Source organism: Jaculus jaculus, chromosome 6 (assembly GCF_020740685.1).
Source record: "Jaculus jaculus isolate mJacJac1 chromosome 6, mJacJac1.mat.Y.cur, whole genome shotgun sequence".
Classification (NCBI taxonomy): Eukaryota; Metazoa; Chordata; class Mammalia; order Rodentia; family Dipodidae; genus Jaculus; species Jaculus jaculus.
Window position 1 is genome coordinate 46,718,731 of NC_059107.1, and position 19,225 is coordinate 46,737,955.

At 41.8% G+C, this 19,225-nt stretch overlaps 1 protein-coding gene across 1 annotated transcript in view; it reads right to left on the reverse strand.

Moving 5' to 3' along the window:
• The window catches only part of Dnah6 (dynein axonemal heavy chain 6), a 397,099-nt gene extending 386,099 nt beyond the window's left edge, over positions 1-11,000 (reverse strand). The window contains exons 1-2 of the mRNA XM_004660533.2: positions 10,949-11,000; positions 6,850-7,073 (exon numbers count right to left, since the gene is read on the reverse strand). Coding sequence (XP_004660590.1) covers positions 6,850-7,065 — 216 coding nt within the window. The 5' untranslated portion in view covers positions 7,066-7,073; positions 10,949-11,000. The remainder of the gene's footprint in view (positions 1-6,849; positions 7,074-10,948) is intronic.
• Positions 11,001-19,225: the final 8,225 nt, after the last annotated feature.

Sequence of the window (19,225 nt, forward strand, 5' to 3'; positions counted from 1 at the left end):
CCAAAAGAAAGAGAGAAGAGACACAAATTAATAAAATCAGAGATGAACAAGGTAACATCACAACAGATTCCAGAGAAATTCAAAAAATCATAGGGACATACTATAAAAGCATATACTCCACAAAATATGAAAATCTGAATGAAATGGATGATTTCCTTGATCTATATGACCTACCTAAATTAAATCAAAATGAGATTAATCACTTAAATAGACCTATAACAAGCATGGAGATCCAAACAGTTATCAATAATCTCCCAACTAAAAAAAGCCCAGGCCCAGATGGATTCACTGCTGAATTTCACCAGACTTTTAAGGAAGAGCTAACACCAGTGGTTCTTAAGCTTTTCCAGGAAATAGAAAAAGAAGGAATTCTACCAAACTCCTTCTATGTGGCCAGCATCACCCTGATACCAAAACCAGGCAAAGATAGAACAAAAAAAGAAAATTACAGACCAATCTCCCTCATGAACATAGATGCAAAAATTCTCAACAAAATATTGGCAAACAGAATACAAGAGTATATCAAAAAGATCATTCACCCTGACCAAGTAGGCTTTATCCCAGAGATGCAGGGATGGTTCAACATACACAAATCTATAAATGTAATGCATTACATAAACGGGTTGAAGGACATAAATCACATGATCATCTCATTAGACGCAGAGAAAGCATTTGACAAAATCCAAAATCCCTTCATGATAAAAGTCCTACAGAGACTAGGAATAGAAGGAACATATCTCAATATAGTAAAGGCTATTTATGACAAGCATACAGCCAACATATTACTAAATGGGGAAAAACTGGAAACTTTTCCACTAAAATCAGGAACAAGACAAGGGTGTCCACTGTCCCCACTTTTATTTAATATAGTTTTGGAAGTCTTAGCCCTAGCAATAAGGCAAGAGACACACATAAAAGGGTTACAAATTGGAAAGGAAGAAATCAAGTTATCATTATTTGCAGATGACATGATTCTATACATAAAGGACCCTAAAGACTCTACTAGCAAACTGTTAGAGCTGATCAAAACCTATAGCAATGTAGCAGGATACAAAATAAATACACAGAAATCAGTAGCCTTCATATATGCTAACGACAAACACACAGAGGATGAAATCAGAGAATCACTCCCGTTCACAATTGCATCAAAAAAAAATAAAGTACCTTGGAATAAACCTAACCAAGGAAATAAAGAATCTCTACAATGATAACTTTAAAACACTTAAGCGAGAAATTGCAGAAGACACTAGAAAGTGGAGAAACATCCCTTGTTCCTGGATTGGAAGAATCAATATTGTGAAAATGGCAATCTACCTAAAGCAATCTACACATTTAATGCAATCCCTATCAAAATTCCAAAGGCTTTCTTCATGGAAATAGAAAAAACAATCCAAAAATTCATTTGGAATCACAAAAAACCTTGAATATCTAAAATAATACTGAGCAACAAAACTGAGGCTGGTGGTATCACCATACCTGATTTTAACCTATAATACAGAGCCATAGTAACAAAAACAGCATGTTACTGGCACAAAAACAGACATGTAGATCAGTGGAACAGAATAGAGAGACCCAGATGTAAGCCCAAGTAGCTATAGCCACCTGATATTCGATAAAAATGCCAAAAATACTCATTGGAGAAGAGACAGCCTCTTCAGCAAATGGTGTTTTGAAAACTGGATATATATCTGCAGAAGGATGAAAAAAGATTCTTCTCTCTCGCCATGCACAAGAATTAAGTCCAAATGGATTAAAGACCTTAACATCAGACCTGAAACTCCGAAACTGCTAGAGGAAAAAGTAGGGGAAACCCTTCAACATATTGGTCTTGGCAAAGACTTTCTGAATACAACCCCAATTGCTCATGCAATAAAACCACAGATTACTCACTGGGACCTAATGAAATTACAAAGATTTTGCACTGCAAAGGACACAGTGAAAAAAGCAAAGAGGCAACCTACAGAATGGGATAAATCTTTGCCAGCTATGTATCTGATAGAGGTTTAATATCTAGGATATACAAAGAACTCAAAAAGTTAAATAATAAGAAGTCAAACAAGCTAATCAAAAAATGGGCTATGGAGCTAAATAGAGAGTTCTCAAAGGAAGAAATACGAATGGCATATAAGCATCTAAAAAAATGTTCTACGTCACTAGTCATCAGGGAAATGCAGATTAAAACTACATTAGATTCCATCTCACTCCTGTCAGATTGGCCACCATCATGAAAACAAATGATCATAAATGTTGGCGGGGATGTGGAAAAAGAGGAACCTTTCTACACTGCTGGTGGGAATGCAATCTGGTCCAGGCATTGTGGAAAACAGTGTGGAGGTTCCTAAAACAGCTAAAGATTGATCTACCATATGACCCAGCTATAGCACTCCTAGGCATATATCCAAAGGACTCATCTCATTTCCTTAGAAGTACATGCTCAACCATGTTTATTGCTGCTCAATTTATAATAGCTGGGAAATGGAACCAGCCTAGATGTCCCTCAACAGATGAGTGGATAATGAAGATGTGGCACATTTATACAATGGAGCTCTACTCAGCGGTAAAGAAAAATGAAGTTATGAAATTTGCAGAAAAATGGATGGACCTGGAAAGGATTATACTAAGTGAGGTAATCCAGGCCCAGAAAGCCAAGTGCCACATGTTCTCTCTCATATGTGGATCCTAGCTACAGATGATTGGGCTTCTGCGTGAGAATGAAAATACTTAGTAGCAGAGGCCAATAAGGTAAAAGGGAGAAATGAAGGGTAGAGAAAGGAAGGGAGAAGGATACTTAATAGGTTGATATTGTATATATGTAATTACAATGATTGTAATGGGGAAGTAATATGATGGAGAATGGAATTTCAAATGGGAATGTGTGGGTGTGGGGAGGGAGGGAATTACCATGGGATATATTTTATAATCATGGAAAATGTTAAAAAAAAAAAAAAGGTGTGCTACTAAAAAAAAAATAAATAAATAAAATAAAAAAATGAAAACAGGTAATGGTTGTTGATGTGAGGGGCTCATGAGACCACACCCCTTCCCAAGGATTTGTAGGAAATGATTACTAGAGAAGAGGGGATCACAATGCCATGTTCCTTCCCTAGGATTTATGGATAGTTAATGGTTTCTAGGGGAGAGGGGCTCAAAAGCCCTCCTCTCCTAAGACTTACAGGCAGTTAATGATTGCTAGAGGATATTACTGTCATGCTCTTTCCAAAGGATTAAGGCAATCAACAGTTGGTTGCTAGGTAAGAAGGGCTCAAGAGATCCCTCAAGATTTATAGGCAATTAAAAGTTGCTGTGGGGAGAAATTCAAGACACCATACCCTTCTCCAAGGATATGCAGTCAGTTAACAATTTCTGGGAGAGAGGGAGATATTTTCTTCAGTGGTGTAGCTGTGGTAAGTTGTTCCTGCTCCTGTAAGTAAACCAGTTAAATTCATTGGTCAACATGTTATATTTGTGTGCAGTCGTATCTTTGTTTCTGTCATCAGTGCTCTATCTGGAAAGAGTAAATATTCACATCTCCTCTGAAAAAAAAGGTCACACAAAACACATCTAGGGCAAGAATGCTACAGTTTCAATCTGGAAATGTTCCTCAAAAGCTTATGTGTTGAAAGTTTGGTTCTTAATTGTTGGTGTTTTGAAAAATTGCATAAAATTTAGAAGGTGGGGCCTAGTTAGAGAAAATAGGCCCCCTGGGAGTATACCCTTAAAGGGAGCATATATCTTGTCCCTGACCCTTTCCTGCCTTGCTTTTTGCTTCCTATCATGTGCTTTCTACACTACACTCTCCCATCACCATGATATTCTGCCTTGCCTTAGGCCTAAAGCATTGGAGCTAGCAGACTATGGATAGAAACCTCTGAGACCATGAGCCAAAATAAATCTTTCAGTTTTTAAGCTGACTTTCTCAGGTATTTTGTTATAGTGACAGAAAGGCGATTTACACAATAGTTCAGGAAAAAAGTTTCTAAATAGACCACATAGTAAATATTTGAGATATAATGTATTGAGCTCTGATAAACCATTTAGCTCTGCCATAGTAGCATAAAAGTAGTCTTATGAAATTCATAAATAAGTAGGTATAGCAGTGATCCAACAAGACATTGCTTTTTATACATTTTACTTATTTCTTTGCAAGCAGAGAGAATCAGATAGGAGACAGACAGAAAGAGAGAATGGGTGTGCTAGGACCTCTAGCCACTGCACACAAACTCCAGGTGCATGTGTCACTTTGTGCATCTGAATTTACATGGGTAGAAGACAGTATGCAGGGCAATAACTGTAAATAAACATCTGAGCATAGGGGAGAACCTTTTCTTTTTGTTTTATATACATTCACTCCATCTTTACATGCATTTACAATTATCAAAAAGCATAAATTGTGTTGTGGTCAGATTCACATTACTGGAAGGAAACACCTGACTAAGAGCAGCTTGTAGGAAAAAGATTTATTTTGGCTTATAGACTTGAGGGAAAGCTCCATGATGGCAGAGGAAAATGATGGCATGAGCAGATGGTGGACATCACCTCCTCACCAATATCAAGTGGACAACAGCAACAGGAGACTGTGCCAAACACTGGCAAGGAGAAACTATAAGCTCACCCCCAACAATACACTGCCTCCAGGAGGCATTAATTCCCAAATCTCTATCAGCTGGGAACCTAACATCCAGAATACACAAGTTAATGGGGGACACCTGAATCAAGCCACCACATTCTGCCTATATCCCCCATAAAATGATAACCATCCACAATGTAAAACACAATGCATTCAGTCCAACTTTAAAAGTTCCCATAGTTTTTATCAATCCTAATGATGTTCAAACATTCCCATAATCAAAGGTATTTTAATTGAACCATAATACCAACTCTCCCCCACCCCCAAAAAAACCATAATGGCACAGAATAAACATTCACACTGCAAAAGATGTCATTGGGCAAAGACATATTCAACCAATACAGGGCAAACATCAAACTCTATAACTCCAAGTCCAACAACTCTAGTCAGTGAAATCTCCAAATCTGATAATTCTAACCAGCAACAAGTCTCTGGAATCACAATTCCACCCTTCCAGCTAAGCTACTACAGGTCATCAGGTCTCCTTAGCAGCCATCTCATGGTCCTGGCATCTCCACTGAGTCTTCACTGAAACCCACAGTCCATCCTCATGGCTCCACTGATGCTCCATGTAGATAATCCTGCTTCACAATGCCCATGACCATTTTTTTAAAAAATGACCATGTTGTAAATTCAATGACCCTCTCTTTCATGCATTTCTTATACTCCATAAATACCAAGTGAGGGGTGTCAATTTGTTAATCCATGTGGGAAATAAAGCAGACTTTGAAGAACAGGACACTCCTACAGCATTCAGCCCCCTTCAAAAGATTCTGCATTCTTTCTGTTTTCTCAATGCACATCACTTAGCCCAATCTCAAAGGTTGTAATCTCTCATACAATTGAACTGGCAGCAGTTTTGGCCCAGAGTTTTCATTTTTTCTGTGCCATATCCCTCTACTCACACCAGCCCATTTCTATGTAATGCAACCCTGCACAAATTCTCAGGACATGGGCATAACAGCAAGCCTCTCATACAAACTGCTTCTAGCCCAGTCCAGGCAAAGCTCTTTCTCACCATCATAAGTCAAACCTCACATTCTTTAGTTCTTAATTTGCATTCAGGTCTTTCAACTCTGACCAGAATAGTCTATCAAGCTGTACTTACAGCACTGCAAGTTATCTCTTAGGCCAAGGTTTCAAATACTTCCACATTCCTCTTCAAAATCATCTCCAAAAGGCCAAAGCCACACAGTTAGGTTTCAAGAAGCAGTGACACTACTTCTCAGTACCAACTTTACTGTTGTATCCAGGTTAGCATTGCTGCCAGGAAAGACTCAACCAAGAGCAGGTTGTGGGAAAAAGGTTTTGGCTTACAGATTCAAAGGGAAGCTCCATGATGGCAAGGGAAAACACTGGCATGAGCAGAGGGTGGACATCACCTCCTCACCAACATCAGGTGGACAACAGCAACAGGGGAGTTTGCCAAACACTAGTAAGGGGAAGCTGGCTATTATGCCCATAATCCTGCCCCCAACAATATACTGCCTCCAGCAGGTGTCAATTCTCAAGTTTCCATCAGCTGGGAACCTAGTATCCAGAACAGCCAAGTTTATGGGGGACACCTAAATCAAGCACCACAAATGGTTCTTAAACTTTAGTACTTTCATATATACACAAGAATTTTTGGGATACCAGGCATGTACTTTGAAATTAATGAAACTATACAAGCACACATAAAAGTACCCTGACATCTAAAAATGTCCCTATAATAAATGTAGTCAAATGTAGTCCAATATTGATAAACGTACATAACTTGAATGAGGATTTGTCCAGTGGAAAACTTGGATCATCATTTTCTCCAACTTAAACAGTGCCTAGGGAGGTGTGGTGGCACATGCCTTTAGCCCCAGCACTAGGGAAACAGGTGAATGGATTACTGTGAGTTCAAGGCCACCCTGAGACTAAGTACATAGTGAATAGTGAATTCCAGGTCTGCCTGGGCTAGAAAGTGAGACCCTACCTGGAAAAACAAAAAAACATACACACACAAAAACGACAACAACCAAAAAAAGTGCCAAGAACTTAACATTTGTTGGTCAAATGTTTATGTTGCTTACAACTTCATAAACAAATTCTCACTTTTTAAATTTTTCATTTGCTCTTTGTCAATTAGGAGTCTTGGAATCTATCTCACAAAGCAATTTTGAAAGTTGTTTTGTAGATACAAAGTGGTCAAAATGTTGTGAGGTTTTTTATTTATTTTTATTTTTTTAACTTACCAGGGGCTCCAATTTTACAGGCTGCTGCCGTTTCCTTGTCCTCTCTTGAGCTCTCGTGTTGTGCTTAAATGTGAGGGTCTGCATAGCACATTCATGTTCTGCACCTGCTATATGGCTCCGGCTTCCCTTCACTTTTATGTTATTCAGTCTTGAAAGCATAGGATTTTCTTCCATCTCTTTTAGGTCAATTTCACTAGCTGTGGCCGGAAAAGTCATTTTTATGCCTGGAAAGGATAGAGTAAGGAAAAGAAAAATGAAAAGTTGAGTACAGTGATCAAGGGAAAGAGATAAATAATGAAGGGGGATTTAAGGACAAGGGAGAGCTGAATTAGCTCATTTCTCTCAAAGAAAACCAGTTGTCCAAGCTTTCCCAAACTGAGGTCTTGAACCAGAGGAATAGACACGAGGAACTCTGCTGGGGTTTCAAGAAACCCTGGGTTGTACTCTGGTATATGCATTTCTTACAAATGCTTGCAGAATGCCAATGCAGCTGATCTATGTGAGAAGGAGATAGGTAGCATTAGAGAGAGGCAGTTAGACAGGATGGCCCATAAGAGAAATATGAATATTTTTGAGGCAGGGTTTTGCTGTAGTTCAGGCTACCTGGAATTTACTATGTAGTCTCATGCTGGCCTTGAACTCACAGTGATCCTCCTATCTCTGCCTCCTGAGTGCTAGTATTAAAAGTGTGTGCTACCATGTTTGGCAAAATATATTAGTCTTAATTCCTGTCTGCCAAGTGGAACATAATCAAATGCTGCTGCTTACAAAAGGGGGCTGTTTACACTACACACTCGCCCTGCTATCTGCAGCAGCTGGAATTACTCAGGCAAGTGGAGGTTAAGCCCAGCTTCTTCCCAACTAAACTCTGCACTCAAGTGTGTTGGCTTCTTATTCAGCCCTGACCCATAATAAAAAGCCCCATTGGAACAAGGGAACTTCTTCCTCTTTTCCAGCTGTCTCCTGGGCTGTTCATCTCCCAGATCCTGAGGTTTTTGCCACTGGTAAGGTTTTATCCTTCCCACTGTGGTAGATACAGATATTTTTGTTTCCCCTAGGCCTATGGACACAGATCCTTAGACCACGATCACGTGGGTGCATCCATTCCCCCTTCTTTGGTCCACTGACTCATCCTCATGTCTCCTGACTTTTGAATAAAATACATAATAATTCGATAATTATACTTCTCAGTCTGGTTTATCCAATTCTTTGGTTATAAAAGCAGACCAGACCTGAGGCATGGGGTTTGCCTTTGAACCCCTATGATACATAACCCTGTCACACGGGTACCACATTGGTCTAGCTCTGGAAGGATGAAGTGCGATTAATAGTAACATCAGTTTCTCCAACTGAAGTATGCGAAATATCTTCCCAGGAGCTTGTGAGCAAATGCAAGTACCTCTAAAAACAGCAGTATTAAAAGCAAGGCCTAGGAACTCACAGACTCCTGAGAGAACCTCCACAGCTCTTTAGCTAAGAAGAGTGGACACACACATCAAAAAGTCACTCAAATAACTATGCTTGTCTCCTTTAACCTAAGCTGCTCTCACTTTTGGTTGGAGAATCTGTTTTATCTTATAGATGGCACAGAATATTGGTGAAAAGAGACAGAAATTGGCTAGGCAATGAGGGTAACAAAACTCTAAGTGTTTTTTTCCTTGACTAAAAGCAAGAAATGTCACTATAGAAACCTGGATATTATACCCTCCCAGAAAGATTTCTAGATTAAGCTGGCACCCTTTGTAGATGACAGAAGCTCTGATTCTTACCTAAGATTAGTAGGAAAGCTGTAAAATCTGGTCTTTATGTGTACCTGACCTTCCTCATGTAGCTTCTCCCCATTTATTAAAAAAAAAAAAAAAGCCAGATCTGATTCTTGAGGTGGGCTTCTCAAATCCCTCTTGCCTTTCTGGGCAAGAGCTCTGCCCTCTTCCCTTATGGTGAGGCACTTAGGGTGATTGGGGAATAGTAAAGGCAGGAATGTCCCCTTAAATCTCCACTTTGCTAGAAATCAAAGAAGCTGGTTTCTCTTATCTCTTTTTTTTTTAATTTTTTTGTTCATTATTTATTTATTTATTTGAGAGTGACAGACAGAGAGAAAGGCAGATAGAGGGAGAGAGAGAGAAAGGGCGAGCCAGGGCTTCCAGCCACTGCAAATGAACTCCAGACGCATGCGCCCCCTTGTGCATCTGGCTAACGTGGGACCCAGGGAACCGAGCCTCGAACCGGGGTCCTTAGGCTTCACAGGCAAGCGCTTAACCGCTAAGCCATCTCTCCAGCCCTGGTTTCTCTTATCTCTTGACTAAAGGAGTTCCCTATATCTGTTTTTCCCACAAACTGAGTCCTTCCTGGGAGGGAGTTCCCCTTTCCTAGAATTTCAAATCTAATCCTGACAGCCCCTAGAACTTGGTGTCACTGCTGGCCTCTTCTGAGCCAGCCTTTAAGCTCAGACCAATCAGCTTTCTCTCAGGCTCACTCAGCCTGAAGGTAAAACCCTCTGCAATAAGGTTTCACAGAGATGTGTACCAAGGGGCAACTGGCTTCTGAACTTCCAGGTTCTGATAAGCTTCCTTTGTCTCAGCCCGGCAGAGCTGAGGCTTAGACAAGGGGAGGACTCCATTCCCAGCCCTACTTTCACATGGGTTATCTACCCCCTCCTGCCCTCCACATGGCAGAAGTTCTCTGTGCTACTCGTTCCTTCTCTTAATCTAATAAAGTCTCTTGAAGCCTTACCCTCTGGGCTATGGATTTTAATTCTTTAAATTCATAAGACAAGAATCCAGGGTATCAGATTTTTTTGATGCATTGACATATTGGCATATTGGTAAGAAACCCTAAATGTCCTGTTTCAGTGGGGCTTCTCAAACCCCTTCTTACCTCCCTGGACTAGAGCTCTACCTCCTTCTTTCATGGGGCTTTGCAACCTCTTCTTTCTTGCCTCCCTGGGGAAGAGCTTCACCTTGCTTCCTTCTCTTAAACGTTCTAAGCTTAAGCCCCCTTTCTCTTCTTCTTTCTGAAGTTTTAAGCTATAATAAAAATTTTTTGAGCCTCATTCTCTGATCCCTGGATTTCGTTCTTCAAATTCATAAGACAAGGATCTGGGAACACTCCAAATTATGGGTGCAAGGTATACAAGGTACCAAAATTCTGTATCACTGGAGACATCCAGACTATATCAATACAAGAAAAAAAAAAAAAGCCAACTGGCTACCATGAGATGGGTCACCTCCACCATATCTGTAGGGGACCAGGAGTAGGGGAAGCAGAGACATGAGTACTGGTCTCACTACTAGACTGAAAACCAGTCCCAGGCAAATGGAGACAGACACTGTGGTCACTCAAATCTCATCAAAACAGAAATTGAGGCTCCAGAGAACTCAACACTAATCAGATTTCTAACATGCCAGCCAAGGCTCAGAGAACTTTGTGGAAGGTGTGGAAAGACTTTAAGAGTCTCAGGGTGGGTAGGACTAGCCGAAGCATGACCCCCCCACCAACAGAAACTTCGGAACACCACATAGTGAATACCAATAACCCCATCCAGGAAGGTCCTCAGTGGAATTTGAAGGCTAAATCCTAAACTGGCTGTTTTTTAAAGCTTTCTCTTTTAATTAATTGTGAACTCAGCCTTGAAAATAGAATTATACAGCACGAACGGTCTTGAATCAGCTTTATTTATGTTTCAGCCTAGCCCAGTGACCAAATAAATTTGAGAGACTGATGTAATTTTAATTTCTCAAGCAATTACATTAAAAGGATGAATTTAATTTTAATTCTATATTTTACCTAGCATCCAAACTTTATTTCAACACATCCTCAATATAAAAATTATTGCTGCAATTTCTTTTTACTTTCTTTTTTTTAGTACTATGTCTTGGACATCCAACGTGTACCTTACGTCTGGGACTATATTGAATAGGGCAGGTCTGTATTGAACACTCAGTGTGAACGTTTGGTCAAGCCTAGTCCTCACTTTCCACTCCCCTGAAGTGATAAAATGGGAGACCTACAGGAGATTATCGCTGACAGCCTTTCCACAGACGTCCTCTTCCCGGAGAAGTCGCAGCCCCGCCCCAGGGCTCGGTCCCCCAGGACTCACCGTGTGGGACGTGGGACGCAGCTCCTGAGGGGTCTGCTGAGGCCTGACCTGGGTGCTGGCAGGCTCTGGAGGGGAAATGTTTCTCGTTGCCTAGCAACCACTGCCTCTACCTACGCGTCCTGCGTCAAGGTAACGCCTCAGCGACCTTCAGCTCTCCGTCAGGGAGCGCGCCAAGTGATTGAGCCAATCAGTGCTCCCGGAACGTTTGACGTCACGGGGCTGCGTGCGGCCCCGCCCATGCCGGCTCCTCCTCCCCCGGGCGCGGCGGGGCGGGGGTTATTAATTCTGTCGGTCCTCGTCGCGGACGGGTCTGCGCTCATTATCCTCGCGCCTCCTGCAGGAATCTCTTCTCTAGAGGCTCCAGACTGACTGAACGTTCGCTTTAATCTTAAAATGTGTGGTCGGGAAAATGGAGACCCCAGGAGAAGGCTGAGTGTTTGTGGGCAGTTGGAGTGCCACTGTCACCCCTGGAAGGGTCACCATCCGGTCTCGGGTCGGCGACGTCCTCCCCACAGTGTCCGCTCAACGGATGTTTTCTTGTCCAGTACTGGTTGCGTACTAAGGGTGCCTTATTACAGTTACAGAGTTTTAGAAGCAGCCTGGTCGCCTTCCTTGGGGAACTATCAACACCAGGTGGCAAAGCCTGGTTTTGGTCTTCTCTACAAAATATCATCATCACTCCTGGAACTTCTTTTGCGTCTCTTACCTTGGATCGTGTGGTGCCTTGAATGAGAAGGCCCTATATGAAATGGAGAAATGGGGTGTTGTATATTGCACTTACAACCTGCATTAGAACTGTATTTGACACGCTGTTCTGACACACCTGAAGATATTGATAAAAACACAGCTGGAGTACAAAGTACAGGTTACTTAATCCAATTCCCCTATTGGAGTAAGGAACTAAAACCGTTGTCTCTGCTATATAAACTTTGTACTACATTAAATTTTCACTGCGCATTTCAAACGAAATCTAAAATACAAACGTGAATGAGAACCAGAGTTTGGAAAGAAAAGGGGAAAAGATTAAAGAAAAAATGTGAAGGAAGAACAGGGTAAAAAGTATAATTGGGAGCAAAAGATAAATAAGAAAATTTGTAAGAGTGTTGGGGACTAGAAAAGTAATATATTTGAAAAAACAAGCAGATACATTGTAGAATTGTGAAATACAGTAACCCAAGTTACTGCCACTGGAAGTGCTGACATAGGCTGGAACATGGATGAACCTTAAAGCCTAGGCAGGATGAAAGAAGCAAGGCACAAAAGGCCATAGCATAGATCTGAGGTCATTGTATAAGATCTCCAGAACAGGCAAATGTATAGAGGTGGAAAGCAGATTAGTTGTTTCCAGGGTCTGGAGAGGGAGACCTAGGAAACATCTGTTCAGTAGATACAGAGTTTTGATCTGGGTGATGGAAATATCCTTGGACTAGGGTGGTGATGGTTGACACCAGTGTGAATGGACTTTAAATGTCACAAATCATAAGTTTAATGTCATGTACACACAGACAACCTTAGTGGTGGCATATCTAAAGAAAATAAGGAGAATGAAATACAGTTCAGAGGAAATTATCAAAAATGAAATATAAAAAGGTAATGAGATAAAATACTGATGATAAGAAGTAGACTTATGCTGGATTCTTGAAAAAAGTCTGAATTCAATTAACATTTAGCTGAAGAATGAAAGAAAAGAGAGAATAGGGTTGATGTGATATTTTCACAGACAAATGTAGATAAGATGTTATTTGAGAATTTTTGAGAAATTAGATTAGGCTTGTGTGAAACTGCCTGAGGTGATGATATTCTTAAAAAGGTGGGGAGTGGGGGAGGGAGAGGAGGCATGCCTGAGCTCATAGTATCAGAATGACTGAACCATTGAAAATGCTGTGAATGTAAAATGATTTTTTTCATGTAACAAAATATACTTAATATATTTCAAAATGACAATATAGAGAATGCTTTTTATTGCACTCAACATTGAATGGAAGTTACATTGTTTTTTAAAGCCATGTCTGAAGACTATAGTCAGATATTTGGAATTTAAATGTATTTGAAATTAGGAAAATAAAGTATTTTAAATTTTTAAAGTTTAAGCAAGCTTCTATTCTAGAGATAGAAGCAAACAAAGACCTCCTCTCACACACATACAAGGCAAAAGCAAACTTTCACAAGTGCTGGTACTCTATACATAGTTACAAGAATTTTGGAGCATGCACTGAATAAGCAGTGAGTCTAGGGTCAGGTAGCTTCAAGTCTAGGGCCAGGTGTTCCAAAAAGTCCAGTCTGGGAGTCTAGAGAACAGGTGAGTAAATGATATGTAAGGGGGCCAGGTTAGGAGCCTCATTCCTGTGGTGAGTCCTGTGAACTGACTTTTAAGAGATGTTGGCACCTCAGCCTACAAATTCATGAAGGAAGAATGAGGAAAATATCCTAGCTGTAGCATCATGAGACCTTGGGGAAGTGTAGAAGGAGCCACACAGACACTGAACATATTCTTTTGGTCACTGCAAGTTCTGGTTGGTGGTCTGGAAGCTTAGGAACAGAATTCTGCCACCTCTGCAAGAACATTCCAGCTCCCAGCTCAGTGCCAGCAGCAGAAAGTTCACAGAAGAGAAGGAGAGGTCTGGGAAGGAGCAGGACCTTTCACAAGGATGTGGGTAAAATGTCAAAGGGTTGGGAGAAGCTGAGAGTCAGGGACCCTGTGATTTCCCAAGGATGCTGTGCATACATGATGTTTGTCCAGATATCTTATCAGCTCTAGCTGCTCCCTCCTAGTACTAGGAATTTTTTTACTGTTTTTTTTTAAAATTTTTATTAACAACTCACATGATTATAAAAGATATACTCCATGGTAATATCCTCCCTCTCCCACTTACCCCTTTGAAACTCCACTCTCCATCATATCCCCTCCCCATCTCAATCAATCTCTCTTTTACTTTTGATGTCTTGATCTTTTCCTTCTCTTGCTTTTTCGAGGTAGGGTCTTGCTCTAGCTCAGGCTCACCTGGAATTCACTATGTGTTTTCAAGGTGGCCTCGAACTCATGGAGAGCCTCCTACCTCTGCCTCTGGAGTGCTGGGATTAAAGGCATACACCACCACTTCTGGCCTTGTTTATAAAGTTCTTCATTTTATTTATTTAATAGAGAGAAACAGGCACAGGAAGATAGAGGGATTGAATGGGCACACCAGGGCCTCCAGCCGCTGCAAACAAACTCCAGATGCATGTGCCACCATGTGCATCTGGCTTACGTGGGTCCTGGAGAATTGAACCGGGATCCTTTAGCTTTGCAGTCAAACGCCTCAACCGCTAAGCCATCTCTCCAGCCCTATTCCTTCTCTTATGATGGTCTTATGCAGGTAGTGTCAGGCACTGTGAGGCCATGGATATCCAGGCCATTTTGTGTCTAGAGGGAACATGTTGTATGGAGTCCTGCCCTTCCTTTGGCCCTTACATTCTTTCCACCACCTCTTCCACATTAGACCCTGAGCCTTGGAAGGTGTGATAAAGATATTGCAGTACTGAGCACTGCGGTCATTTCTTTCCATCACCATAATACCTTCTGAGTTGTCCCAAGGTTACTGCCATCTGAAAAGAGAAGATTCTCAACCAAAAGTGAGAGTAGCATTAATATAAGGCTGTGAACATTAACAGAAGTGCTTACTGGGCAGTTTGATAAGCATAGTATATACAATTGGCCAGACAACAGCAGACATTACACCCTCAGGGCTAATGACTACACCTGTTTTAAGTTTTCAGTATCAGAAATGTATTCCCTTCCCATGGAGCAGGCCTCCAGTCCAATTAGACCGTGGTTGGTTTCCCCCATAACAGATGTGCCACTATTGCACCTGTTGGCTAATTTGGCCTGGCTGTCCAATTATAAGGCTTGCAGTGTCCACTGATGAGTATCTTCACTGGTGATTTCTCTTTCTCCCATTGAACTGCATGCAGAAGGGCTTCCTCCAGCTTTCTGTCAACTGGTCTACATGGAGGAAGTTATCAGCTCAGATCCAGCAAGATTTCTCAGTGGCCTTGCAGCCCAAGTATATAGAGTCTTCAGCAGTAGGGTCTTACCATCTGTTGCAGTCCGGTTCGCATTGCTGGTAGAAATCACACAACAAAGAGCAGCTTCTGGGAAAAAGAGATTTATTTTGACTTACAGGCTCGAGGGGAAGCTGCACAATGGCAGGGGAAAAGGATGGCATGAGCATAGGGTGGACATCACCACCTGGCCAACATAAGGTGGACCATAGCAACAGGAGGGTGTGCCAAACACTGGCATGGGGAAACTGGCTATAACACCCATAAGCCCACACCCAACAATACACTCCCTCCAGGAGGTGTTAATTCCCAAATCTCCATCAGCTGGGAACCTAGCATTCAGAACACTTAAGTTTATGAATCAAACCACCGCATTCCGCCCCTGGCCCCCATAAACTGATATCCATACATGATGTAAAATACAATGCATTCAGTCTGACTTTAAAAGTCCCCATAGTTTTTATCAATCCCAATGATGTTCATACATCCCCATAGTCCAAGATCTTTAAACTGAGCCATAATACCAAAAAAAAACCTCAAAAAACCCATAATGGCACAGAATAAATATTCACACTGCAAAAGATGGCATTGGGCATAGCAAAGAAACATTCAACCAATACAAGATTTAAACAACCAGGGCAAATATCTGTAGCTTCAAGTCCAACAACTCTAGCCAGTGACAAATCTTCAAGTCTGATAATTCTAACTAGCAACAAATCTCTGGCATTCCAATTCCACCCCTCCAGCTAGGCTACTCACAGTCCTGGGAAACTTCATTGGGGCCGGCAGCTCATTGGCAGCCATCTCATGGTCCCAGCATCTCCACCAGGTCTTCACTGTAAGCCACGGTTCATCCTCATGGCCGCATGGAGTCTCTATGCAGGCAACCAGAAAACCCGCTTCACACTGGTCATGGCCATTTCCCAAACACAAGACCATGTTGCAAACTCAATGACCCTCTCTTTCCAGCATTTCTTATACTCCACGATACCAGGTAGGGCGCCAATTTATTAATCCAGGGGGGAATAAAGCAGACTTTGAAGAACAGGACACTTCTTGAGCACTCAGGCCCCTTCAAAAGAGTCCACATTCTTCCTATTGCCCAAGCACAAGTCAGCTAGCCCAGTCTCAAAGGTTATCTCTCAGTTGCAGCTGAATGGGCAACAGTTCACCCAAAGAGTTTTCTTTCTGTGCCATATCCCTCTGCTCACACCAGTTCATTTCTATGCAAAGCAACCCTGCACAACTTCTTAGGACATGGGCATAACAGCAAGCTTCTCACACAAACTGCTAGCCCAGTCCAGGCAAAGCTCTTTCTCACCCTCATAAGCCAAATCTCACAGTCCATAGTTCTTATTGCATTCAGGTCTTGCAGCACAGACCAGAATAGTCCATCAAGCTGTACTTACAGCACTGCAAGGCATCTTTTAGGCCAAAGTTTCAAATCCTCCCACATTCCTCTTGAAAATCAGCTCCAAAAGGCCAAAACCACATAGTTGGGTGTCTAGCAGCAATCCCACTCCTCGGTACCACTTTACTGTTGCAGTCTGGTTCACATTGCTGGTAGAAATCACCCAACCAAGAGCAGCTTCTGGGAAAAAAGAGATTTATTTTGGCTTACAGGCTCGAGGAGAAGTTCCACGATGGCAGGGGAAAACAATGGCATGAGCAGAGGGTGGATATCACCCCCTGGTCAACATAAGGTGGACCACAGCAACAGGAGGGTGTGCCAAACACTGGTATGGGGAAACTAGCTATAACACTCATAAGCCCGCCCCCAACAATACACTCCCTCCAGGAGGTGTTAATTCCCAAATCTCCATCAGCTGGGAACCTAGCATTCAGAACACCTAAGTTTATGAGGGACACCTGAATCAAACCACCACACCATCTATTCCTGGTGGGAAACCAAGGGCCTCATCAATAGCCTATACTGTTTTGGGGCCATCAGGAATCTCCCTGGCCAACAACTCACTGGAAGATATCCCATCCCTGGCACTAAAAATTTTCTAGCAACAATCTACAGCTCCTGAGTGTTCCATTGTCCAAAAAAGTAGGATTACATATGTTTTATTTATCCTCTTAGATTTTGATTAGCAGTCCCTCCCCCTTTCCTTTACACAATCTCTTCCCCAGACCTCATTTGGGGCCTTTTCACCCCCGTTAATCTATTCTTCTACTTACATATATACAATACCAACCTATTAAGGACCCTCATCCTTTCCTTGCTCTTCCCTTTATATCTCCTTTTTAACTTACTGGTCTCTGCTACTGAGTTTTTTCCTTCTCACACAGAAGCCCAGTCATATGTAGCTAGGATCCACATATGAGAGAGAATATGTGACGCTTGGCTTTCTGGGCCTGGGTTACCTCACTTAGTATAATCCTTTCCAGATCCATCCATTTTCCTGAAAATTTCATAACTTCATTTTTGTTTACTGCTGAGTAGAACTCAATTGTATAAATGTGCCATAGCTTCGTTATCCATTCATCATTTGAGGGACATCTAGGCGGGTTCCATTTCCCAGCTATTGTGAATTGAGCAGCAATAAACATGGTAGAGCATGTACTTCTAAAGAAATGTGATGGGTCCTTAGGATATATGCCTAGGAGTGCTATAGGTGGGTCATATGGTAGATAATTTTTAGCTGTCTTAGGAAGCTCCACACTGATTTCCATAATGGCTGGGCCTGATTGCATTCCCACCAACAGTGTAGAAGGGTTCCTCTTTTCCACATCCTTGCCAGAATTTATGGTCATTTGTTTTCATGATGGTAGCCAATCTGATAGGAGTGAGATGGAATCTCATTGTAGTTTTAATCTGCATTTCCCTGATGACTAGGGATATAGAACATATTTTTAGATGCTTATACGCCATTCATATTTCTTCTTTTCAGAACTCTCTATTTAGTTCCGTAGCCCATTTTTAATTGGCTAGTTTGATTTCTTATATTTAATTTTTTGAGTTATTTGTATATCCTAGATATTAATCTTCTATCAGCTGTTTAGCTGGCAAAGATTTTTTCCCATTCTGTAGGTTGCCTCTTTCATTTTTTACTGTTTTAAATGCTCCCTAGCGATAGTTTATGACAGAGAATTCTGTGACAATTCAGTGGCTTAAAAATTCTGAGTTGGGGCTGAAGAGTTAGCGGTTAGGTGCTTCCTTCTGAAGCCTAAGGAGCCCAGTTCCAGGCTTGATCCTTAGTATTGACAAGGGTGGCTCACCATTCCAAAGGGATATTTGATACATAGTTGTATCATCGCCACCTTGTGGTCAAATGCATGCCTAATAAATTTGGAAGTAGAGATTGTGAATCAGGGCTGTATTTCTTAGAGTTGGAAAGTGTTTAGTGTTTATTGTTTCACACATCATGAAAAATAATGATTAGAATAAATTATTTCCTGAAAATGTTGAGCCCATATGAACATGTATAAGTGGTAAGTCCTTGGACCTGTGGAGATGACTCTGTAACTTACTTGCTGCCCAATCATGAGGGCCTGAGTTTGGGCCACCCAGTACCCATATAAATGAAAGGTAGGCATGGTGGACCACTTGCAATCCTATCTCTAGGGATACAAAAATAGGGTATCCCAGGGCAACCTGGCTCGATAGACTGGCTGAGTTGGTGAGCTCTGGATTAAGAGAGCCTGCCTCAGTAAAATAAAGAGAGATGAAGGAAGACACTGGACGTCAACCTCTGGGATCCACACACACCTATACACATGCACTGCACACACATACCACACACCACATACTATACACTAATGATAATCCCAGATAATTGCTTTTGTGGGTGTGTTGTATGTGGGCACAATGTGTGGGAGTACGCATTTGTGCAGAGGCGAGAAGTTGACATCAGGTGTTTTCCTTGATTGCTCCCTACTCCACTTACCAAAGCAGGATCTCTGTCTTGAATCCACACTTCCCCAGGTTGGTTAGGTAAGTTAGCAAGCTTACCCCAGGGACCCTCTCCCCACCATCTCCGCCTCCCAAGCACTGGGATTACAGGCCCACTCTGCCATGCTTACCCAATGTTTATGTGGGTGCTGGGGATCTGAGTTCTGGTCCTCATGCTTACATGACACTTTATCCACTTAGCCATTTTCCCATCCCAAAAGCTATTGTTCCTCTTTCCAGATGATTTCATTGTGCATCTGACCCTGAGTATCTCTGAATGTCCTGGTCTGCTGATATTGGCATCACCTGGAGTTTGTTAGACATTCAGACTCTGAGGC